We start from the raw sequence: 25,339 nt of genomic DNA on the forward strand, positions 1-25,339 counted from the left end.
CTGTGGCCCATGCACTACAAGGAAGTCCCTCAGGCTACTGCTCAAGTGGGTCCATGGTCCTGGATCATCTAGGCTTAAGGAGCTAAACTCAGCAGCAGCTGTTTCTTGAGCCTCCACCACACTCTTCTCTGATCTACACTTTTCTTCAGGAATGTGCATGGTTACATCCATTTGAGATGGAGATATGGATGCTGCAATAGCTGCCAGGTCACCTGCACTCTGACTAACTGGAAGATCGGGCATCTCCTCACCACTCGCATCCTCACTGGGGCCGGAAGGCTCACCGTGAACATTTGTGTCTATGTATCTCAGGAGAGCTCCTTCCTGCTTAGATAGAAAAGCTTCCTTTGCTTGCTTGCTTGCTTGCTTGCTTTTTCTGAATGCTGCCCCAGAGGGGCATTTTCTTCTTTCACTCATGACTGCTGTTCTGTGCCAGCTATAGTGGCTCTCAACACTCAATTGAAGGGGACAAAGCAGGCTGTTAGCAGGGCCTGAGTGAGGAAAGATATCAGTGTCTTAAGGACCTAACTGGCTCCTACTACTTCAGTTGATTGTCTGTTCTCCTTAAGTGGGTTCAGGGAAGCAGCAGGAAACAGGAAGGTCCCTGAGAAAGTGGTGGTAATTAGTCCAGGCACCTTGGGGTGCTAGAGAGGTACACAAGAGGCTCCTCCTCTCTCTCCCTGCAGCTCCTGCTACTTTCTGTTGTTCCCTCTCACCTTTTCTCCTGCCTTCCTGTTATGTCTCTTGTGCCCTCCTTCCTCCAGCACGGCACTCCACCATCTCTGCATCTAGATCAGAAAGAATACATATGCACCAGCAGCAGACACAATTTTCTACACTCTGGGTCCTAGTGGCGCCGTACCCTATCCCCGCCCAATCTGGCACCTGAGGCAGCCACCTGAGTTCGCCTCATGGTAAGGTCAGCCCTGGTTGCAACACTAATTAATAAATAAAACCTTCTGTCCTGGTATTAGTAGGTTTTGCTTCCTCATTATGCTGGAAGTGGGGGCTTCCTTAAAATGTTCTTGTGCCAGCTTGCTCATTTGGAAGAGTCCATCTCTCACCTGAAGGTCTTGACTTGCTTTACTTTCCAGGCTTAGCTACAGTTCCCAGGTTTCTTTAAGAATGTGTAGCAGTCCTCACATCTGTCAGACAGAATAGAACAAAGTAAAAGCCATAGATACCTGAGGTATTTTGCACATGAGCAGTCACCTATCCCGAACTGCCCATGTAGCATTTACAGATTCCCACTGCATCTTTTAAACCTTTCTCTAGGGCCATTAACCAATGAATGCATTTCATAGGATCATAGAATATCAGGGTTGGAAGGGACCTCAGGAGGTCATCTAGTCCAACCCGCTGCTCAAAGCAGGACCAGCACCAACTAAATCATCCCAGCCAAGGCTTTGTCAAGCCAGGCCTTAAAAACCTCTAAGGATGGAGATTCCACCACCTCCCTAGGGAACGCATTCCAGTGCTTCACCACCCTCCTAGTGGAAAAGTTTTTCCTAATATCCAACCTAAACCTACCCCACTGCAACTTGAGACCATTACTCCTTGTTCTGTCATCTGGTACCACTGAGAACAGTCTAGATCCATCCTCATTGGAACCCCCTTTCAGGTTGTCAAGATTCCTTCCCCACTCTCAACTCTAGGGTACAGATGTGGGGACTTGCATGAAAAAACCTCTAAGTTTATTTTTACCAGCTTAGGTTAAAACTTTCCCAAGGTACAAACTATTTTACCTTTGGCCCTTGGACTTCATTGCTGCCACCACCAAGCGTCGAACAAATATATAACAGGGAAAGAGCCCACTTGGAAGCGTCTTTCCCCCCAAAAAAATCCTCCCCAAACCCTACACCCCCTTTCCTGGGGAAGGCTTGATAAAAATCCTCACCAGTTTGCATAGGTGAACACAGACCCAAATCCTAGGATCTTAAGAACAATGAAAAAACAATCAGGTTCTTAAAAGCAGAATTTTAATTGAAGAAAAAGTAAAAGAATCACATCTGTAAAATCAGGATGGTAAATACCTTTCAGGGTAATCAGATTCAAAACATAGAGAATCCCTCTAGGCAAAATCTTAAGTTACAAAAAGACACAAAAACAGGAATATACATTCCATTCAGCACAACTTATTTTATCAGCCATTTAAACAAAACAGAATCTAACGCATATCTAGCTAGATTTCTTACCAAGTTCTAAGACTCCATTCCTGTTCTGTTCCCAGCAAAAGCATCACACAGACAGAGAACCTTTGTTTCTCCCCCCCTCCAGCTTTGAAAGTACATTGTTTCCTCATTGGTCATTTTGGTCAGGTGCCAGCGAGGTTATCCTAGCTTCTTAACCCTTTACAGGTGAAAGGGTTTTTCTTCTGGCCAGGAGGGATTTTAAAGGTGTTTTACCCTTCCCTTTATAGTTATGACACAGGTAGTTGAAAGCAGCTATCAAATCCCCCCTCATTCTTCTCTTCCGGAGACTAAACAATCCCAGTTCCCTCAGCCTCTCCTCATAAGTCATTTGTTCCAGTCCCCTAATCATTTTTGTTGCCATCTGCTGGACTCTCCAATTTTTTCCACATCCCTTCTGTAGTGGGGGGACCAAAACTGGACACACTACTCCAGGTGTGGCCTCACCAATGCCAAATAGAGGGGAATAATCGCTTCCCTCGATCTGCTGGCAAAGCTCCTACTTATACAGCCCAATATGCCATTGGCCTTCTTGGCAACAAAGGCACACTGCTGACTCATATCCAGCTTCTAGTCCACTGTAACCCCAGGTCCTTTTCTCAAGAACTGCTGCTTAGCCAGTCAGTCCGCAGCCTGTAGCGGTGCATGGGATTCTTCCTTCCTAAGTGCAGGACTCTGCACTTGTCTTTGATGAACCTCATCAGATTTCTTTTGGCCCAATCCTCCAATTTGTCTAGGTCACTCTGGACCCGATCCCTACCCTCCAGCATATCTACCTCTCCTCCCAGTTGAGTGTCATCTGCAAACTTGCCGAGGGTGCAGTCCATGCCATCCTCCAGATCATTAGTGAAGATATTGAACAAAACCAGTCCCAGGACCGACCCTTGGGACACTCCACTTGATACCAGCTGCCAACTAGACATGGAGCCATTGATCACTACCTGTTGAGCCTGACGATCTAGTCAGCTTTCTATCCACCTTATAGTTCATTCATCCAGCCCGTACTATTTTAACTTGCTGGCAAGAATACTGTGGGAAACCGTGTCAAAAGCTTTGTTAAATTAAAGGAAGAACACGTCCACTGCTTTCCCTTAATCCACAGAGCCAGTTACCTTGTTATAGAAGGCAATTAGATTAGTCAGGCATGACTTGCCCTTGGTGAATCCATGCAGACTGTTCCTGATCACTTTCCTCTCCTCTAAGTGCTTCAGAATTGATTCCTTGAGGACCTGCTCCATGATTTTTCCAGGGACTGAGGTGAGGCTGACTGGCTGGTGGTTCCCCGGATCCTCCTCCTTCCCTTTTTTAAAGATGGGCACTACATTAGCCTTTTTCCAGTCATCCTGGACCTCCCCCGATCGCCATGAGTTTTCAAAGATAATGGCCAATGGCTCTGCAATCACATCCGCCAACTCCTTTATCACTCTCGGATGCAGGACATCTGGCCCCATGGACTTGTGCTCGTCCAGCTTTTCTAAATAGTCCTGAACCACTTCTTTCTCCACAGAGGGCTGGTCACCTCCTCCCCATGCAGTGTTGCCCAGTGCAGTAGTCTGGGAACTGACCTTGTTCATGAAGGAAGAGGCAAAAAAAGCATTGAGTACATTAGCCTTTTCCACATCCTCTTTCACTAGGTTGCCTCCCTCATTCAGTAAGGAACCCACACTTTCCTTGACTTTCTTCTTGCTGCTAACATACCTGAAGAAACCTTTCTTGTTACTCTTAACATCTCTTGCTAGCTGCAACTCCAGGTGTGATTTGGCGTTCCTGATTTCACTCCTGCATGCCTGAGCAATATTTTTATATTCCTCCCTGGTCATTTGTCCAATCTTCCACTTCTTGTAAGCTTCTTTTTTGTGTTTAAGATCAGCAAGGATTTCACTGTTAAGCTAAGCTGGTTGCCTGCCATATTTACTATTCTTTCTACGCATTGGGATGGTTTGTTCCTGTAACCTCAATAAGGATTCTTTAAAATACAGCCAGCTCTCCTGGACTCCTTTTCCCCCTCATGTTGTTCTCCCAAGGGATCCTGCCCATCAGTTCCCTGAGGAGGGAGTCAGTCTGCTTTTCTGAGGTCCCGGGTCCGTACTCTGCTGCTCTCCTTTCTTCCTTTTGTCAGGATCCTGAACTCGACCATCTCATGGTCACTGCCTCCCAGGTTCCCATCCACTTTTGCTTCCCCTACTAATTCTTCCTGGTTTGTGAGCAGCAGGTCAAAAAGAGCTCTGCCCCTAGTTGGTTCCTCCAGCACTTGCACCAGGAAATTGTCCCCTACACTTTCCAAAAACTTCCTGGATTGTCTGTGCACCACTGTATTGCTATCCTAGCAGATATCGGGGTGATTGAAATCTCCCATGAGAACCAGGGCCTGCGATCTAGTAACTTCTGTTAGTTGCCGGAAGAAAGCCTTGTCCACCTCATCCCCCAGTCCGGTAGTCTATAGCAGACTCCCACCATGACATCACCCTTGTTGCTCACACTTCTAAACTTAATCCAGAGACTCTCAGGTTTTTCTGCAGTTTCATACTATCGGAGATTTGATTAGTCATACTGCTCTTACATACAGTGCAACTCCCCATCCTCTTCTGCCCTGCCTGTCCTTCCTGAACAGTTTTTATATCCATCCATGACAGTACTCCAGTCATGTGAGTTGTCCCACCAAGTGTTTGTTGTTCCAGTCACATCATAATTCCTTGACAGCGCCAGGACTTCCAGTTCTCCCTGCTTGTTTCCCAGGCTTCTTGCATTTGTGTATAGGCACTTGAGAACTTGCTGTTTGTCCTGCTTTCTTAGTATGAGGCAGGAGCCCTCCCCTCTCGTGCTCTCCTGCTCGTGCTTCCTCCTGGTATTCCACATCCCCACTTACCTCAGGGCTTTGGCCTCCTTCCCCCGGTGAACCTAGTTTAAAGCCCTCCTTACTAGGTTAGCCAGCCTGCTTGTGAAGATGCTCTTCCCTTTCTTCGTTAGGTGGAGCCCGTCTCTGCCTAGCACTCCTCCTCCTTGGAACATCATCCCATGGTCAAAGAATCCAAAGCCTTCTCTCCGACACCACCTGTGTAGCCATTCATTGACTTCCACGATTCGATGGTCTCTGCTCCAGCCTTTTCCTTCCACAGGGAGGATGTATGAGACCACCGCTTGTGCCACAAACTCCTTTATCCTTCTTCCCAGAGCCACGTAGTCTGCATATGCTCAAGGTCATTCTTGGCAGTATCATTGGTGCCCAGGTGGAGAAGGAGGAAGGGGTAGCGATCCGAGGGCTTGATGAGTTTCGGTAGTCTCTCTGTCATATCGTGAATCCTAGTTCCTGGCAAGCAGCAGACTTTTCGGTTTTCCCGGTCAGGGCGACGTCTCTGGGAAGCGGGGTCGTGGAACCCCTATCCCTAGGACAGTGCATCTCATGCCTTTCAATCGGCGGGGTCTCCTTCTGCTCCCTTCCCTCAGATGTATCATCTAGTCCACTCTCCACATTAGTACCTGTGGAGAGAACATGAAAACTGTTACTTACCTGTATCTGCGTTGCTGGTACATGGACGCTCCCCTTTCTTCTTCTGGAGGTCACATGCTGCCAAATTTCTTCACCGTCCTCCTGTCCCTGCTGCGCAGCCTGCTCTGAATCTTCAGAATGTTGTACCCGTAGAAGCATATCCTGACGTCTGTCCAGGAAATCTTCAGTTTCTCTTATGCAACGCAGGGTCGATACTTGTTTCTCCAGACCTTGAACCTTCTCTTCCACTATGGAGACAGCTTGCACTTTGTACAGACAAAGTCGCCTCTGTCCTGTGGAAGAAAGACCTGCACAGGATGTACCATGTTTGTAACAGCTGAACGCTCACTATCCATATTACCTTCCTTCTAAGAGCTTCCTCAGGTGCTGTAGTAACTACTCAGAGAAGCCTGCAAGATGAAAGCCTCAGTGGGCTCTCCCCAGGCAAACTCCTTCTATTAGTCTCTCCGCTGTTCGCCGCTCAGCTGGTTCGCAACTGACTGGCTTTTCATAACAGTCAGGCCCACTCAGGGCTCACCTGGAACAAAGCTCTCCCAATTCACACTTTTCACATTTGAATCCCTTTTATTTCCAATTGTCTGTACAGTGGCTGCATAACCCTGGACATGACATTTCTGGTGTTTGCGGTGTGTCCTGGATAACAATTGAACGAATGCTCTCCCCACCTGCCAGCTTTTTAATATCTTCTTTGGGAAAGGCTTCTGGGTACGTAGTCATTAACATCCACTAGATACTGGTTATCCAAATAACTGCATTCTAGGGGTCTTGTGGCATCCATCATTATGTGAGGAAAGTGGCACCTCCTACAAGTAGAAATGTCACAAGATGTGTAATCACCTTTTTTTCTTAGTGAAAGCAACTTTCTGGAATTTCAGGCCAGGCTTGAATCCATTCCTCTACTTGTTGATACAAATCAGGCCAATAAAATCTTAGTGCTATCCTGTTCTAGGTTTCTTCTTGTTGGTGCAGGGGGTCCTGCCTATGGAATTGTGTCAAACCATTAGGACCGTTCCTCTACAAGCTTTAGGGATTACTGGCTTCTTCCCTTTATGGGCCACTCTGATACATACTTATCTGTGGTCCCATACTGGGACATAGTTTATACCTTCACTAGTATACCCCTGACTTCTACACCACTTGGGAGTATAGAGGCTGAAGAGTGAGATCTGACTGTAGAACATCAATACTGAGAGGATTGTACCACATCCACCTTCATCTTTCTCTTAACCTTGCCTCATCATGCCCTACCCTTTTCTCCAAGGCTTTGTGTTTTAGCTTTTCCTGGCTCCTCAACAAACCTCTTGGTGTGATTCCAGGTCTTTCCTTTCTTGTCTTGTGATTGAATCACTACGCAAGCTGTAATGGCTTCACTTAGAAGGCCTATGAGAACTGGAAAACCTTGTCCTCATACCCTATTGGAAGGGAGTGTTCCTACTTTAACCTGCATCATAGAACAGTGATGTGTACTTCAGGAACTGCATAGATCCCTCAGCCCTCATACATACAACCTGAGCATGGTAGCTTGGTCCAGATCTCTTGCAAAGAACAAACTTCTCAGAACTCCCTTTATCCAGCAGCACTCTTACCTCCTGACCATCATGCAAAGCCTTGGGCATCTTACTGGTGCATAGCTAATATCTGGTTCCTCTTAAGATACATAACCTAAGCTGGCAATTGAGATTTTAACAGAGCAGCCATTAGTTTGTCTCATCTGGTCTCAATAATAGAGGCTCCTTCCCCCCCTCCCCCCGCTTTATGGTCTTAAAACCTACTTCACACACACCCATTTTTTCCAATCACCCTTGTCCTCAGTCTTCCCACACATAATGCTCCCCAAACTCTTAGTGGGGATGTGGTTTCTTAGTAGTGTAGCTGTTCAGTGGGCCATCAGAGAAACTATCTATTACCTGCTCATTGAATGGTTCATAAGCCTAAGTCTGGACCTCTTAGTAATTGCAGTAGTAAATGTTTTATATTCTGGTAGTGCCCAGAGGCCTAACTGGGATTGGGACCCCATTAAGCTCGGTACAGTACAAACACAGAGAGACTCCCTACCCTGAAAGGTGAACAATCTGAAGGTCCCATATCCAGGATCTCCTCTCTGATCTGGCTGCCGCCAGTGTGTAGCTGAGCTAATCATTCATTCCAGAGTCTAACTGCTGCCCAGAACTGCTCTAAGTCTCTTCACCAATCTATTTTCTGTTACCTCTGCAGTCACTAATTAAATCCTCCTTCATTGCATGATGGGCTGCTACTGCTTCCCCTTGCCTGCAGGGCCTGTAGTCCACTCCATCTGTCAGCCATCTGTCTGCCATGCAAGGGTGGTCACCATTCATTCAAAGCAGGATAGTTCTCCTGTACCCCAGTCTTCTCCCCCCCTGCAATAAATCAGGATCACTTAGGTTCCTGCCTCACCATTCTCCCTCTAGGTTCTGAGTGTCTAGAGCTGCTCTCTCCTGTTTCTGTTAAAGAGGTGGCGAGGACTTCAGTCACTGAAGCCCACATCTTTCAAAATTGCTAAACTAGACCTCTGGTCATCACATCCTCCCTTTTTCATACTGGAGCAAGGATAGCCATGGTTGGAGAAAAAGTTAGGACATAGAGGATCCATGTCTGGAGGGAGCTGGCCATTGCTCAGTCCTGGAGGCTGCCCAGAAGCATAAAATAGGCACCCTCTGCAGCAAAGGGGAGGTCACTGGCTACATGGAAAGTTGTTCCCATGCCACAGAGCAGAGTGAAACCTAAAATGAAATCTGCGAAGGATGTAGCTTGAAAGAGGTGTTTGGTCTGAAAAAACAGCCACTTCTCATCTCTCCTGCTGTGAAAGGGAGGGTTAAATCTTCCATATTCACCTGTAAAGTGCAGTAGACAACCAACTAAACTGTCAACCTTGAAATATCAGGATGTGATGAGAGGGGTGGTAGCTTCCTACAGCACAAGATGAGTAAGAAGGCATATGTATTGAATATGTCAGAATCATTACCTAATGAGACTGAAGAAACCTTTCCCTTTGAGGGACAGGAATGCAGGGCATGTTTCACAGGAGGTGCATGTGATTGGTTGGTGAACGACCCCATGTACTCCATGATTTGCAGACTTTTGGAGAATTGTGATCTAGCATCTCAGCTTTTTATTATACAAAGCTTCTAACCTTTATCAGTGCAGAGATGTCTTCCTGAGTCTGCGGACAGCCTGCAACAGTAGACCTGATAGGGTCAGTTCACCATGGTGTTAATACTGATGCCCCATATCGATGGCAGTTCAAACCACAGCCTTGTTAGCTACTGGATTATTTTAGCAGAAACATCTAGCTAATCTGTGCATCCCTGCCACATCCTTCTCAAACTGCTCCTCATGCCTCTTGGGTGCAAAAAAAAAATCCAACTGTCCCCTGCTCACCTGCCAGACTTTTAGCTTTCCCTGCTAGCTTCTACAAGAGTGAAGGTTCTGTGGTATGTAATACATTAATCTGGGGGCAGCATAACACAATTTAATAGACCTTAATTAGTACCATTTTCCTTGTATATTTCATACTTTAATAACATCATCCATTTTTAGTTGAAGCTGTCCCACAATGTATTGTATTGAGATTCACCAGTGCTGGGAACGGGATGGGTGCACTGAGATATCTTGGGCATGGCTACACTAGAAACTTCAAAGTGTTGTCGCGGGAGTGCTCCCATGGCAGCACTTTGAAGCGCGAGTGTGGTCACATATGAACACTGGGAGATAGCTCTCCCAGCGCTCCTGGTAATCCACCTCCACAAGGGGATTAGCTCAGAGCCTGTCTATACTTGCGCTTTAAAACACTCAGACTTGCTGCGCTCGGTGGGGGGGGGGAGGGATTTTTCACACCCCTGAGCCAGCAATTTAGAGCGCTATAAAATGTAAGCCCCTTGTGTAACTCAGGTAAACCCAGTATGGCTCTTTGAGGTAGCCACTAGAGGGGGACATATAAATTGGTTCGAGGCTGCAACTGCCTCTAAAAGTTATCAGATGAGGTCTCTTAGCTGAAGTAGTGGAGGTTCATGTTTTTAGATCCCAAGGTTCCCAGGTTCAATGCCTGCAGACTCAGTTTGTGTTCAGTAGTCTGCAATCGACTCTGACCACCTCCTTCCTCGTAGGAATATAACCCTCCCCCCACGCCCCTCAGTGAGATGCTGTGTAGGGCCTGGGTGTCCGTTCAGAGGAAGCCCGTAAAGCAGCCCGATTAAGACAATGGGACGGTGGCTAGCCCGGGCGGGTAGGACAAGGGGCAAATGCAGGCCAGCCGCAGCGCACGCAAGGGGTTAACGCTTTTCTCTTGCTCTCTGAAGCCAGCCACACTGCCGGAGCCCTCGGGGGTCTGGCCCTGGGTTCTCCGATTGCAGTGGGGAGGGGAGGGGACAGGGGAGGGGGGGGGGCTCTTCGGGCCGCCCTGTCTGCCAATCAGCGAGCCGCCAGCCGCTTGTCCCAGCCTCCTCCGACTCTGCAGCAGAACGGAGCTGCCCTCTACGCGCTGCCCGCCTCGCTCGCTCGCTCGCTCTTTCTCTTCTGCCATCTTCCGCTGCAAAGCATTGCTGGGAGCCGCATGTGGGTGACGCAGCAGCATTGTCTGCAGGCACAGGAAGCTGCGGACGGGGTCTGGAAAGGAGCGAGCTTCTGCCGGGGCGGCTGCCTGGCTTCGGGGGGCGGCTCTTGGGAACATGTCTCCCGAGGAGCGGGGCGTTTGCTGATTTGCGCACTGTGACTCGGAGGGAGCGGAGCCAGGGAGAGCCCCGCCGCTCGCAGTGCACGGAGCGGAACAAAGGGGCTCGGAAACTTCATTCCGCACAGCCTCGGCAGCTCCAGAGGGACGTGGCACGCAAGGTCAGGCAGCGAGCAGAGCTTCCTTGGGGGGATTGGATGGGAACCTCCGGGGGGGCACTTAGCTGCCTTCCACGTTTCCGCAGAACAATGCTATTGGCGTCCTTCTGAGATCTGCCCTCTCGAAACAGCTCCCTGCTGGGGCTCGGGCTTTCCCTTTTCCTCTGACTGGGGTTGGCTTGCTTACGTGGGGTCCCTGCACCTCTTTTTTTGAGGGGGGGGCGTTCTGGGGGTGGAAATCCCGTCGCCCGTTCCCTGTCTGGGAGCATTTTCCGCTTGTGCTAGCGATCCTCGCAGCGGGGTGTTTCAAGGCCGGGAGTTGGCGTTCTCCCTCCTGAGATGAGCACAGAGGGGACACATTTATTGCCCCATATTGCCTTGTTTGGTTAGATGTTGGATCACGGTGTGCCCCCTCCCACTCAGAGCAGGGTGTTCGTGCCTGAACAGCTAGCCAGCCCACCCCCTGGAGTACCCCTGGCAGGGGGAGTGGGCATTTTCCCCCTCCCTGCTCTGATATGCATTGGGGTGTGTGTGTCTAAATGTCCCTAGACCCTGACCTTTCTTTTCCGTGTGTGCTCATGTGAAGGCTGGCTGAGGGAGGAAAGTCTGGTTGTGGACAGCACGCTGTGCTGCTCTGGGAGTGGAGACAGCCACTTCCGCCCGCGCCCGCAGCCTTCTTAGAAGGGCGGGGAGTAACTGGAAAGCAGCCTTCCCCAGCAGAAGCTCCCTTTGGGGGACGTGCATCCCCTGGGGTGGATGTGAGCCCAGCCCATGCCCTGTTTCCTCCTGGCAGCAGGAAACACTGCGCTTGCCTGGCACATGGGAGTGCCAGCAGGAGGCTCCTGAAAACCGTAGCCATAGCAACAGCCAAGTAAATAAAGCACATCTGCAAGGGCAATCTGGGTGGGTGGGGTAGCGAGCAGAGGCCAGGCTTGGCACTGGTAGCCCAAGAGCCTTCCAGGGGATGCAGTTGCTTGTCGCTAACACCTGGCTGTAGGATGTCCTTGAGTTAAAGGCAAGAGGGTCAGCCCTGGGAACGTTCTCCCAGAAGCCTCGAAGCCCTGCCGCCTTTTGGAACTGTTCATTACTGTGAAATCCAAACTGGAAGGCAGAATGGGAAGACGCTTCTAGCTACCTGGCACCCAGCACAGGGCTGTGTGGCTTCCTTGTGAGAGTGACTGCCTCCTACACCAGAGCAGGGGCTGGCTGTCCTGCACTCTGTCTGCTGCTTAGAGCGTTCGAATTACAGGGAAGCATCATGCCCCAACTCGGCTCCTCTGGAAAAGGAGCTGGGCTTCTGCTCCTCTACAAAAGAACTAGTCCCCGCACAAGTGCACACTCCTCTCAGCATGGTCTGCCAGGGACTGCTGGGCTGAAATGGCTAGATAACTATCACTTGTGTAGCTCAGCTGAGCTAATGATGAACAGGTGTCTCTGCTGGGGGTGGAGGACATCTCTTCCCCAGCCACTGCAGCAGTATGTGAAAGGAATGTTCTCTCCCTGGCATCTGGACAGATCCAGGCTGGCAGCAGTTTCTTGTTCCCTTGCTTACGTACCTGTGCTGCTGTTTGTCTCCTTCCTTTTCTCTTCCTGACTCTCCAATAGCTGCTGCTGGAAGAGCACGCGAACAGCGACCCAAAACTGGCACTTACAGGAGTCCCTATCATCCAGTGGCCCAAGAGAGACAAGGTAAGAGACGGGGCTATACCATGGCCCAGCCAACTGCTGGCAGTTTTGGTTTCATCTGGCTTCTCACCTCCCTACTGCTTCTGAGGAGAGATTCTAGTGGTGGAAGTGGAGAGCAGAGCCCTGGAGCCTAACTGCCTAGTGACCCTCCATAGGGGAGGGGAGTCATGTTCCCAGGAGCCCTTCCCAGAGCTGCTTAAATGCAGGAATGTGGTTGGGAGAAGGCAGCGAGATGCAGGATTCGAGAAAGTGGTGCTGTTACATGCCCCACTTCAAGTGAAATGCAAAGTGCAGAAGTGAAAGATAAACATAAACCCAACTGCGCTTCTGTGCACAAGAGTTGGCACCCACCGACGAGCAACTCTAAGCCAGTGAACTTTTCATAAGCGGCTGTCTTGGAGCAAAGTGTGATCCTCCCACAGATACGGCCTTTATCTAATGTCTGCTCTCTTAACAAGCCCACAGCAGGGCGAAGCAGGCAGCTTCCCCACTCTCATGGGGATCAGTCCCAGCTACGCTCCTGCCTTCCTGCAAAGGAATGCTTCCCAGAGGTGGCAGCTGGCTAGCGATCCAGAGTGACTGCCTCAGACTCTGCCCTCATATCCTATCCATGAATCTAAGTGTGTTGGTCTGAATACCAGTCATTCACATGCAAACGGGAGTCACCACTCTCCGCCAGTTCCATCCATACTTTGCCATCCAGTCATGGAGCAGAAGTGATGCCATGTGATTTATTTGTCCAATCACTTGCCACTAGTGGTGAATAGTCACAGGAAAAACTTAGTGAAAGGTCTCATAGGCTGAAATGTTTGCCTAACCTATTCGGTGAATATATAGGAATAAGCAGTAAGGCCTAGATTTTAAAAGGTACGTGGGAGTTAGGTACCTAAACACTTCTTTAAAAAAAAAAAAAATTGCCTGTACATCCATAAGTCAGAATTTGTTCTCTAAAAGGGAGTGAGTGTGCTGGATAACGGGCTCCTTCTAACAGAAATTACTGTGTTGGCAGTTGGCCAAGTAGTTTTTCTGCCTTCCTACCTCTTGACTTGGAGAAAGGGAGATATAATAAGCCCCCCACCCAAGCCCTTTGGCCAGGTGGGTCTGCAGCTTACCCCAAAACTGAGGATTAGTTTATGCCCCATAGCTCTGTGAGGGTTGATAGTCTGTCCCTTTTGTTCTGGCTGCTCTCGCCATGGGTGTTGCTCTTAGAAATGTCAGAATATGATGTTTCTTAGAGGAGAATTTGGGAATTGTACTGCTCCAAGAGGCAGCATGTCAGTATTCAAGCGTGGACCAAAAAGTCTTGCTAAATCAAAAGACTGCTGACCAGCCCTAACAGGCTGAGCTTGGATCCCAGCTTCCCAGTGGTATAAAGCCCTGGCAGTTGGAGAATTTTCTGCAATTGTGTGAGAAGACTGTTGTGAAAGTGCTTAGCAGCTGGGCTGGTTATAAACAGTTTCAGATTTGGTGTACTTTCCCAGCCGCTGGCCCTGGGTCAGAGGAAACAGGTCTCACCAGGGGAAGGCTGGAAGGGAGCGAGCCACTTTCTAAGGTCATAGTGAGATGTAGGGGCCCTTTGCAGCTCCAGCTCGACTGGAGGAAGAGATTGGGGCATGGGTTGGGAAAGAAGATAAGTGCTGCAAACAGTCATTTCCCTTCCTTGGCTCATGGTATACACCCGACTCTGGGGTGTAGCAGTCTAGTGGCTAGGGATCTAATCCTGCCTTCCCTTGGATACATCCGTTCCCAGCTCTGTAAATGGGGAAAATGCTGACTGGGCTGAGTCTGTGCAGTCCTTTGAGATCCAAATGAAAGGTGTGAGACATAGGCTTGCTGAGATGCTCCTGCTGCTTGAGCATGACAGAGAGCTGTGAGCCATGAACCTCCCAATCTTTGACCTTTCCTTTGTGCTTCTATTGCCAGCTAAAACTCCAGGCCCGGCCGAAGGTGCGCCTGCCCACCATCCCCATCACCAAGCCTCACACCATGAAGCCAGCCCCACGCCCGGCACCTGTGAGACCCACAGTGTCTCCGATAGTGTCAGGAGCACGACGGAGGCGGGTGCGGTGCCGTAAATGCAAGGCCTGCATGCAGGGCGAGTGTGGCATGTGCCACTACTGCAGGGACATGAAGAAGTTTGGGGGGCCTGGTCGCATGAAGCAGTCCTGCGTCCTCCGGCAGTGCTTAGCGGTGAGTTCAGTGGCAAGTTACATTGTGGGGGAGCCGTGGCTGGCCACTTGGGGGAAAGGATGACAGGGAATTTTGCTTGAGCCTTCCACTCCAAATCTGAATTTGTCAGAGCAGAATTTAGGTCAACACAAGGGAGCTCCTGGAACTAGCCATCCCCCAAGCTTGAGGGTACTTCCTTTGGTGCGAATGTCTCCCTGGTTTCACTCTTGGCTTCCTTTGTAGCCTAGGCTGCCTCACTCGGTTACGTGCGCGCTTTGCGGGGAGGTGGATCAGAATGAGGATTCGCAGGACTTTGAGAAAAAGCTCATGGAATGCTGCATCTGCAATGAGATAGTTCACCCTGGCTGCCTGCAGGTGAGGTGGGCTCAGGGACATGGGTTCTTGGTCCACACTCGTGTGTGGGGAGGGAGGGGAGTGGCTGAAGGGCGGTGCTTAACCACATATCATCTCCCATCTGCAGATGGACGGAGAAGGGCTGCTGAATGATGAATTGCCCAATTGCTGGGAGTGTCCAAAGTGCTACCAGGGTGATGAGTTGGAGAAGGGCCAGGTAAGAGGAGACCCACTCTTCTGGACAGCACCAGTGTGGGGAGAATGGGAGCACTTGGATTGCTCTCTAAACATACATCTCACTCGGTTCTTTTCAGGTGGGGAGGTATGTGGGGAAAGGGGGAGCCCAGCTGGTTGTGGGATGCTACTCACTCTGGACACTGAGTTGCAGGGAAAATTGAGGAGGCTCTGTTGAGGTCGTCATGCCATGGAGCCAGGCACATGTGCACGTATATGCATGGCCACATGGGGTCAACAGGAACTGAAGCTCTTGAGGGCAGCGAATGCCACATCAGGCAGGTGGGCACTGGTGGATCTGTGGCACCTCGGTGGGGCCAGGTGGCTTGTGGGCACTGGTCAAGCTGCGCGTTGCTAACTTCCAGTGGAGCTGGTTCATAGCTCTTCCATGTCCACCCCCCACGACGTTCACAGAGAGCCTGTCAACAAGCAAACTCCAGAATCCTGCAGAAGAAACGACTCTTCAAAGGGCACTGGCGCCCAGATCCTGCCACCAAGCAGCGAGCAGACTATGTGCGGCACCGGCTGGCCAAGTGGAGGCTGGCAGCGCTGCCTAGGCGGCAGAACTACGGTTACCAGCTCATCCGTAGAACTGTGCCTGTTGCCCCAGAGAGCAGTGTCCCAGCAGAGGCAAGCAAGGTGGGGGACCCTCCTGCAGGGAGTGGGCCTGCAACTCGGGAGGAGATGAATGTGGCCAGCCTGGGTGCAGGTCTCAGCAGTGGGAAGGGAGAAGTTTCCCACTGGCCTCAAAGACATAGCAAAGCCATGTGGCTTCATCCTTCCACCACCACTCCCTTAGGCAAAGGACCTCAGTGGGTACTTAGCCATCCTGAAAGTCAGGATGCTTGTTCAGGTGGCCAGGTGTGGATTTAGGAGCTGAGCTCTGATCACATAACTCCTAAAAGCTGGTGCTGTTCCCAGCCAGCCTCCAAATCTCTGCCCCTCCAGTCAGTGTGACTCCCAACAGTTTGACTGAGTCCCCTGTGCAGGTGGGTTTGCAAATGGTGGAGGGGCCACTGGCCCCACCCTGGAAACCAGTTGTGGGTGAGGCCTGGTGATTGCCATGGCCTGGATGCAAGGTTACTGTAAAGAAGATGACCGCAGCCTGGATGGTTGGCTTGAGCCCCTCTGCCCTTTATGTTATAACACCCTGCACTACCTACCCTGGTTACTACAGCTCAGTATTGGGAGAGCAGACCTGCCATATGGACAGTGTTGGGCACGCTCTCCTAAGTCCCTCCTCCACATACTGGGCACTGCTGGTGCGGACCCCACTATTCAAAGTGCCCAGAGAAAGGTGGTCTTGCCCAGGTGAGTGGGGCCCTGTATCAGCACATTGATAACCCTGGGGTTTTGTCTGCTGTGCCATCAGGGGATGCTGTCTGGGCCTGACACTGTTGATAGGTGAGGTGTTAACTCCCCTCTCTGGTCGCTTTGCAGAAGCGGAAGATGGAGGAGAGTGATGAGGACACAGTGCAGGCCAAAGTCCTGCGGCCCCTGCGGAGCTGCGAGGAGCCCCTGACACCCCCACCGCACTCACCCACCTCCATGCTGCAGCTGATTCATGACCCGGCATCACCGCGAGGTGTGGTGACGCGCTCATCCCCGGGGGCTGGCCCCAGTGATCACCACAGCGCCAGCCGGGATGAGCGTTTCAAGCGGCGGCAGCTGCTGCGGCTCCAGGTCACGGAGCGCACTATGGTGCGGGAGAAGGAGAACAACCCTAGTGGCAAGAAGGAGCTGTCAGAAGTGGAGAAGGCCAAGCTGCATGGCTCCTACCTTACGGTCACGCTGCAGAGGCCCGCCAAAGACCTGCACAGCACTTCCATCGTGCCCAAGCTGCAGGCCATCACCGCCTCCTCCACTAATCTGCGGCACTCTCCCCGTGTGGTCGTGCGCCACTGCCCGGCCAGGACGCCCCAGCGGGCTGGGGAGGAGGAGGCAGCAGACGAGGAGGAGGCAGCAGACGAGGAGGAGGAGGAGGAAAGCGTGGAAGAGGGTGGGGCGGCCCGGTTGAATGGCAGAGGCGGCCGAGCGCAGGATGGCGAAGAGAGCTGGATGCAGCGCGAGGTGTGGATGTCCGTCTTCCGCTACCTCAGCCGCAGAGAGCTCTGCGAGTGTATGCGGGTGTGCAAGACTTGGTACAAATGGTAAGTGGGGCATGGTGCCACCCCCGCCCTCATCAAAGGCAGTGGACCCCCGCCAGCTGATCAGTACCAAATAGGAGATGACTAGAGCTGGGAGGGTTGTTTCAGGGTCAGTTGCAGCCCCATCAAAGCTAGTGTGTATTGGGTCCCTGGCAGAGGTGCCGTGTCCCTCTGGCTCTTAGGTGAGGTATGTTGGTGCTGGAAGCTTGTCATGCTGCTATTTGTGCCATACCTGTTGTCCCTTCAAGAAATACACTTCTCTGAATGGCTCTATTGGGCCGTGACCAGTGGGTTGTCCTCTCCATCAGAGAGCATTTCCTGAGTTCCAGTCCCCCACTTCCATCCTTGCTAGTGCCCACGGTGACCAATCCTGCACTCTCCTTACCTTTCCTGTGGTTGACAGTGTCCTGTGTCCACCAGTCCTCTCCTGGTGGCATTGCAGAACTGTCTCCAGGCTGTACAAACTAACTCTGTGGAAGGCGCTGGGGACTGTCTCTGGGCTCTGCACTGTTGCAGTGATGTCTCCCATGGGGTCCTGAATATCTCTTGCCCCCTCCAGTCCCCAGTTGTGATGGGCATGTGGTGGTTACCTATTCCACCCAGAGGCCTTTTTCTCTCACTTCAGGCTACGTGATGGTTCTCATCAAGATAATTGAGTTACCTGTAGCTTGTGTGAGGAGAGCTGGCCCCTCATGTAGAACATGCAGCCTCCTAGCTAGTGAGGTGGGAAGCAGGGACCCATATTTCCCTAACCCCTCAGCCTTAGCGACTTCAGTGCCCATGAAGGCACAAGCACACTAGATCCTACAGGCCTGCAAGACTCTGTTAGCTGCTGGCCCAGCATGGTTTCTCTTCCAGGCATTCCCCAGTTCTTATTGTAACCAGCAGTGCTGAGATAACCTACTGCCCTGCTGCTGGTTCCCGGGGCAGCCTAACCCCTGTTCTGGGGCATGAGCTGCGTGACTGGCATCTGAAATGGCTCCTCCAGCACAATCTGGAGTGTGTCCAGAGACAGACTGGAGCTGAAGAGCCTGCAGAAATCTGATTAGTACAGCAAGCCCCTGGGTCTTTTGGAACATGTTACCACTGGAGTTCCTTCATTCCCTTGGCATCCAGCAGTCTGTATCGGGTGGGGCAATGGGCTCTTCCTGTCCAACCAGCATGTCTCTGTGCATCAGGTGCTGTGACAAGAGATTGTGGACGAAGATTGATTTGAGCAGGTGCAAGTCCATCACTCCCCAGGCCCTGAGTGGCATCATCAAGAGGCAGCCAGTCAGCCTCGACCTTAGCTGGACCAATATCTCCAAAAAACAGCTCACCTGGCTTGTCAACAGGCTGCCAGGTCAGTGGGCCTTGTGCTTGGGGTGGGGTGAGGGGGCTTGTCTCTTTTGCTTTGCCCTCGGCATTAAAACTCACATGCTGAACTGCCCCTTGTCTGGTAGCCTCACCGCCACTCTGAATAGCCAGCCAGCCTGTGGGTGCCATAGCCCTGTGCCCCTTGTGGATGTCAGAGGTAATCTAGGATTGTTGCCATGTTCATGTATCTTCAAGGTATCTCATGGTACCACCCACTCCCAGGAGTCCTTGTGGATCTTCCTGAGTCACACAGGGAAGCCGGCTCTAGCAGTAAGTTCCCTGTGTCCCCAGTCTCCACGGCATTGAAGAGGTAGACCTCCCCACCCCTATCCTGCCAGGATGAGGTAGGAATTCAGGGTCTGTGTACATCCCATCCTGGCCTTCTCTCTCCCAGAGGTGGGCAAGAGGTGAAGTCATTGGAATGTGTTGGCGAGGGTGTGGACAAAGTGTCCTGTTGGTCTCAGATCAGAAAGGAAGCTACAGGGGTGTCTTGGAGTTGAGGGCTCTCTTGACTCACTGGTTCCCCCTCTTCCCGGCAGGCCTGAAAGACCTCATCTTAGCAGGCTGTTCCTGGTCTGCAGTCTGTGCGCTCAGTACCTCCAGCTGCCCCCTTCTCAGGACCCTCGATCTTCGGTGGGCAGTAGGAATCAAGGACCCTCAGATCCGGGACTTGCTCACGCCTCCCACAGACAAACCCAGTATGTTGGTTCCTGGGTCATACAAGGGTGGGTGATGTGGTTGTGCAAGGAAGGCCTGTGTTCAGGTGGGCAGGGGTTGTAGTTACCAAGAAGAATCTCCAGGGGACAGTGTTCAGGGAATGGGGTGGAAGCTGTGGTTGCCATGGGATGGGGGTATTTCCTCAGGGATCCGTATATCTGGGAACGAGATGAGGGCTGTGGTCTCCAGGTAGTGTTGCAGGGTGATTGGGCTGCACTTATTTATTCAAAGTTCACATCTTGGTGCATGTGATGAAGTGGGAGGTACTGGCATGTAGCAGGCGGGAATGCAGCTAGGGGTGGCCATGACATGATTGTTTCCCACGCACCTCGGCAGGTCAAGACAATCGCAGCAAACTCCGTAACATGACAGACTTCCGGCTAGCTGGTCTGGACATCACCGATGCCACGCTCCGGCTCATCATCCGCCATATGCCCCTGCTCTCACGACTCGACCTTAGTCACTGCAGCCACCTTACGGACCAGTCGGCCAACCTCCTAACGGCCGTGGGGTCTTCCACACGCAATTCGCTCACTGAGATCAACATGGCAGGTGCCTGCAACCTCTGCACCCCTCCACTGGCACTTTGTGTGGTGCTAGACAGGGCCACTGCTCTGCCTTCATTTACCTCGCTTCGGGCGGGTATCATGCTGCTGGGGGACAGTGGCGGGTGGGGGTCAGTTTCCATGTTGGCTCAGTCATGGCCTTCAGCACAGCCCTTCTCCAGAGGGATGAGTGAGCTGTGGGTCTTGGACAATACCTGGCAGCTAGGAATTTGCTCCCAAGGCCAAATGAAGGGGATGGGCTCATATCTCCAGTGCCCCAGATGTTCCTCAGCATCTGCTCCAAGATTGTCTTTTGAAATCAACACCTTGCCTTTTAAACACATTCAGTTGATAGCCCTTAGGGCGAGTAGGGCTGATTGGAACCCACAATTCCCATCCTGTGAGGAAATGCTCAGGTGGATGAAAACCTTCATTCCACATGAGATCAAAACTGTTTCATAACTGAAACTCTCCGAGCTGCCCAGACGCCAGTCAGCCCTGCTTCCAGGCTCCCTGGCATATAATAACCAGGACCCCCAGCTTGAGCCGGGGCTGTGCCAGGCTCCCAGTTCTGTGGTAGCTGACCCAGCGGGTGTGGGGGAAGCAGGCGATATGGCTGGGAATCAGGCAGGCTTCCACTGGAACAGTGGATAAAGTGAACACATCCCCATGGAACATTCTGATTTTGTGAAATCAGCCTTTTCTGACAAACATTGTCTGACAATTTCCAGCCAGCTCTACATTCCAGACCCAAGGGTTCCCTTAGCTACCAGAACTCACCATCTTCCTCTTGACAGTTGCAGGGTGAATGGTAGAGACCCAGTCCATGGCAGGTGGAAAAGATTAAAATTTAGGGGATGCTTAGATGGAGTTTGACATCAAATTAAATTCCCCAGGGGGTGCTGGTTTGGATATTTATGGGGCAGGGGCAGATGTTAGCGGGGGGGGGGGGGAGCTTGCTGTGCTGACTGGGATATTTGGGGGATATTGCTCTGGCTGGGATGTTTTCATGTTGAATATAAACCTCAGTGTATTTTTCCCTTCTTCTAAACTACCCCATGTTCCCAGCTGGGTGCCCCAGCCTCCTGCCAAACTTGTCCCAGCTTCCTATGGGGTGTGCAGAGCTATTCGTGGCATGGTGGGGTCCTGCATGCTCTGCTGTAACCCCTTCCTCCTCTTCTGCTCAGGTTGCAATAAGTTGACAGACCAGTCACTGCTGTACCTGCGGCGCATCTCCAACCTCACCCTGATCGACCTGCGAGGCTGCAAGCAGATTACCCGCAAGGCCTGCGAGCACTTCATCTCAGACCTGTCCATCAGCAGCCTCTACTGCCTGTCCGACGAGAAGCTGATCCAGAAAATCAGCTAGAGACCAACCCCAGGCAGACTGAAGAGAAGGAAAGATCCCACCCCACCCCTCTCGGAGAGGCGCTCCTCCTCCCCAGCCCTGTCCTGCTGTGAGGCCAACATCATGCACTCCTCCATCACCCACCTCTGCAGGCAGGGCAGTGGCCAGCCCCACTCCACTGGGTCTCCTCCTCCTCCTCTTCCTGGGACTTCGGCAGGGGAAGGGGGTCCTGCCAGACTGACCCATAGCTGAGGAGGAATGGGCTGTGGCCAGGGGAGCTCGTTCTGGAGCCTGGCTGCTGTTAGTCTGAGGTTGTGCAGAGGTATCCGTGCAGGGAAATGTGCCCCTCTTTTCTCCCTGCCTTGGCACCCCAAAACAGATTTCACTTCCTACTCAGAATGGGCAAGGGGAGTGTCCTCCCCCTGGAAAAGAGATTGGAGCTGGATGGTATGAAACAAGCATGCCTGGTCTCTCCAGTACCACCATCACGTGTGGCTATTGGACCTATGGCTTGTTATACTTGGCACACGTGCCACAGCTCTGCCCCCTGAGCTTTTCCTCCTCTTGGCCTGGCCTCACTAAAGTGACTAGGGTTTGCCTCCTGCAGCTTGTATGCAGAGGGCAAGAGCCCCATGGCAGTGGGTTTTCAAGGCTAGGTATCTCCCATGGCTAGCCAAGCTTCCACTCCAGAGCAGCGCTCGCCTGCTCAGAGCACCATCTATCCACACCCCCATAAGGATGAGTGTTCAGCCCTTCTGGAAGGGCTGGAGGTGGGTGTCTGCAGAGGCCAAGTCCATCAGAGCTCAGGGAGAACTCAAAAGGTTTCCAGAGGGGTTTCTAGATCCTGCACAGGGTGGGCTACATGCTCTTCCCCCCCTTCCCCCCCCCCGGGACAGGCTAGTATCATTGAGCACTCTTGGGATGCTGCGACCAGAGGAGAGGATCCTTCTCCATCCTGTCACCCAGCGTGTAGCTGTCTGCTCTCAAACTGGGAGACGTGGAGGGGGGTGTGAAAGTCCCCATCCCCCTACCCCTTTAGCTGCCACTTTTCCTTTGCAATGAATGGTCGGTCCAAAGAACCCTCTCTCTTGGGCAGCAGAGAGCTTTTTGCACTTTAAAAAGAAAGGTTGGAATCTTATTTTGGGTCATTTATTTCCCCTCCCCCCAAAAGTGACTGGACGCTCCCCTGACTGCCTGAGCTTGTCGATGTTTAATGCACAGTTTGCACTCTGCTCTCTTTCTGCCCCCCAAATCCCCTCCTCCTAAGCATACTGATAGCACAAAACCAGCCTGCCACGTGTTCCCCCAGCCCCTCTCCAGCCTTACAGGGGAAAAAGGAACTCTCTAAGCAGCAGGGAAAAGGGGGAGGGACGAGCGTTTGTGAAACCTCAAAGGAGAATCGACCAGATGCACCCTCACTGCTTCAAAAGCAATAAGGGAGGCAGAAGCAGCTGTCACCCCTCCAGCTCTCCCCACAGCCTGCTGGCTCCGAATTCTCTGGCACCAATGACTTCTGCTGCTGCAGTGTTGGCTGGGGGTGGGGGGGTGTCTTTGTTTAGATCCACTGAACGCCCAGTGGAGGGCTCAGGTCCTGTGCTTCCCCCGCCTCCATATCGTGAGCCTGCTTGCTTGCTGACTGGAACGTGCAAGTGTGATGAATTCCGCAGTGCCTCGGTACGTGGGAGTTTTGCTACAATGGATTCTTAGAGTTTTGGGTGGGGGAGCCCACTTTATCTGACCTAGGAGTGGAAGCTTTCTGCCCTTTTGTTTTTGGTTACTCCTGTGGAAAACAGAAGAATCAAACTACTTATTTTTTTTCTTTTTTTAAAGAAAGGCAGGGGAAGCTATACACAGGAGACATACGTGCATCTGACCTGGGGGACGCTCTGGGCCCAAGGATTTTTGGGCTGGCTTTTCATTTTCAGTTTGAAAAACAAAAGCATCTTAGCTACTGTCACATATGCATTCAGCGCTGAGCAACAGCAGATCAGGTGTCCATGGTAGGCAGGAGGAGGAGTCGAGTTGATTGGGTGGAGGAAGTGGTCAGTCTTTTAACTTTGCTGTGCCACAGCCTTCTGAGACACAGCCTTCCACTAAGTCTGTGGCTTCAGAGACTTAAAAAATTAAAGGTGTGATACTCGTTCCTGTAGCTGGCCACCATCTTGGAGGGCAAGGGATGAAAATCCACAAAGGAAAGAAGAAAGAAAAAAAAATATATATATATATGAAATCACTTAGTGATTTAAAAAAAAACAACCCTGCTCCCTAAATAAAACTCCCTGAAGAAAGTCACTTGGTTTAAAGGGTTTTGGTTGTGTTTTTTGTGTTTTTTTTGTTTTTTTTTCCCCCCAGAGAAATATTGTAAATATATATTTTTTGTTGGCAATTTAGAGTCCATCTCCAACATTCGTGCTTTAAAATTAAATGTAAGCATTAAGGGTAAAAGAAAACAAGTCTTATGCTGTTTGGGTTGGGGGTTATTATTTGGGGGCAAAGGGAGGGGGAGCTAGTTGGAATTTTTTTGTTTTTATTTTCTCTTGTAAGCATTCTCCAATACTGGTTTTAGAGAGAATCTTTGCTCATAACCTATTACCACATGAACAGGAGAGACATTTGTGGGGGAGGGAGGGGAAGATACCAGCCTCTGAAGGGAAATATTTTGTTTCTTGGGGGTGGATTTTTGGAATAAAAGTTTAAAGAAAACACTGTCAGGTCTGCATGTTTTTTGTGTGGGAGTTGGATGTCCCAAGAGAGGGAGGTGAAGTCAAGTCGATGGTACCACTCAGATTCCTAGTTTCACTGCCGTCATCATGCAACCCCTCCAGTGACCAGAAGAGTATAACAATCCTACCAGGTTTCAGAGTAGCAGCCGTGTTAGTCTGTATTCGCAAAAAGAAAAGGAGGACTTGTGGCACCTTAGAGACTAACAAATTTATTTGAGCATAAACTTTCATGAGCTACAGCTCACATGCATCTGATGAAGTGAGCTGTAGCTCACATAAATTTGTTTAGTCTCTAAGGTGCCACAAGTCCTCCTTTTCTTTTTGTGAATCCTACCAGGCAATTTATTGTGCATATTTAGCTCTGCCTATTTCTGTTAATGGTGTTTCCCTTGTCAGACCCTTGCTAGTTCTCTGATTAGACAGTCTTCATACCAATATTTTCTATGGAAAAAACAATGTTATTGAGATCCTGCAACTCTTCAGGCTCTTGTAAAGTAAAAGATGAAGCTCCCATTATGCATGTTCTGTTTGGATGTCATCTTTTGACTCGTGTAGGCACCTCTAATGCCGTAAGTCTGTTGGGAGGCTCAGTACACGGTGTCCTTTCCTAGGTTCCTTCGTAGCTTTGGGTTTTACTGAAGAAAAGCCTTTCTGAAACTTGCTTGATGGGGTTTTAGCAGAGAAGCAAAAGCTTTTCAAACCAGCTGCAGTCACTATATATGAACAGCCATTGAAGCAGGGAAGTGCTTTGAGAGGCTCAGGTGGAAGGAACTAGAGAATTCAATTTCTCTCCACTTAGCTTGCACGCTTCATGCTCTTTGTGGGCATTGGGTTCCCTAGGTGTTTGTAATTTAGGGCTTCTATCCTGTTCTCTGCCTGTGGTGCATAGTAGTGTCATTTTCTGAAGGCTTGTAATATTTTAATTCTGGTTGTTGAGCTGGGTGATATTTATTTAGCCTGTGATATACAGAAGGTCAAACTATATGATATGGGTGGTACATTCTGGTCTTAATCACTCTGCATGCAGAAGTTATTCTGGAATCCAGGTATGGTGCCTCTGCGTATCCTGCAGTGATCTCTGCTACCATGCAATATTGCAAACTCCATCTAAGTTCTTGGCTTGCACCCTGAGCATCATTCAGAGGTACTAGCAAAAAGAAAAGGAGTACTTGTGGCACCTCAGAGACTAACCCATTTATTTGAGCATAAGCTTTCGTGAGCAACAGCTCACTTCATCGGATGCATTCAGTGGACTCCACTGTAGTTCACAAAAGCTTATGCTCAAATAAATCGATTAGTCTCTAAGGTGCCACGAGTACTCCTTTTCTTTTTGCGAATACAGACTAACACGGCGGCTGCTATGAAACCATTCAGAGGTACTATTGCCCTCGTTTCTCCATCTCATTGGAGAGGTGGCCTATTGGCTGATGATGTACTGCTCAACTGTCTTTGCCTTTCCTAGCTGGTGTATTGCACCAACTTAGCATCATCTGCCCATTGAGTCTAACAGTGAGTATA

General features: G+C 50.8%; 1 protein-coding gene across 8 annotated transcripts in view; it reads left to right on the forward strand.

Annotated features, from left to right (window-relative positions):
• The window catches only part of KDM2A (lysine demethylase 2A), an 85,370-nt gene extending 61,569 nt beyond the window's left edge, over nucleotides 1-23,801 (forward strand). For 4 of the 8 annotated variants that reach the window (XM_043516858.1, XM_043516859.1, XM_038405297.2 and 1 more), the window contains 9 exons: nucleotides 12,148-12,231; nucleotides 14,152-14,418; nucleotides 14,641-14,772; nucleotides 14,879-14,968; nucleotides 16,426-17,135; nucleotides 18,311-18,474; nucleotides 19,028-19,186; nucleotides 19,542-19,757; nucleotides 20,938-23,801. In XM_043516858.1, the coding sequence (XP_043372793.1) occupies nucleotides 12,148-12,231; nucleotides 14,152-14,418; nucleotides 14,641-14,772; nucleotides 14,879-14,968; nucleotides 16,426-17,135; nucleotides 18,311-18,474; nucleotides 19,028-19,186; nucleotides 19,542-19,757; nucleotides 20,938-21,119 (2,004 nt within the window). In that variant the 3' untranslated portion in view covers nucleotides 21,120-23,801. Of the gene's footprint in view, nucleotides 1-10,151; nucleotides 10,546-12,147; nucleotides 12,232-14,151; nucleotides 14,419-14,640; nucleotides 14,773-14,878; nucleotides 14,969-15,399; nucleotides 15,625-16,425; nucleotides 17,136-18,310; nucleotides 18,475-19,027; nucleotides 19,187-19,541; nucleotides 19,758-20,937 lie in introns of those variants that run through there. The other 4 variants (XM_043516856.1, XM_043516855.1, XM_043516854.1 and 1 more) reach the window with 2 other exon arrangements.
• The last annotated feature ends 1,538 nt before the right edge of the window (nucleotides 23,802-25,339 follow it).

The sequence above is a fragment of the Dermochelys coriacea genome, chromosome 6 (assembly GCF_009764565.3).
Source record: "Dermochelys coriacea isolate rDerCor1 chromosome 6, rDerCor1.pri.v4, whole genome shotgun sequence".
Lineage (NCBI taxonomy): Eukaryota > Metazoa > Chordata > Testudines > Dermochelyidae > Dermochelys > Dermochelys coriacea.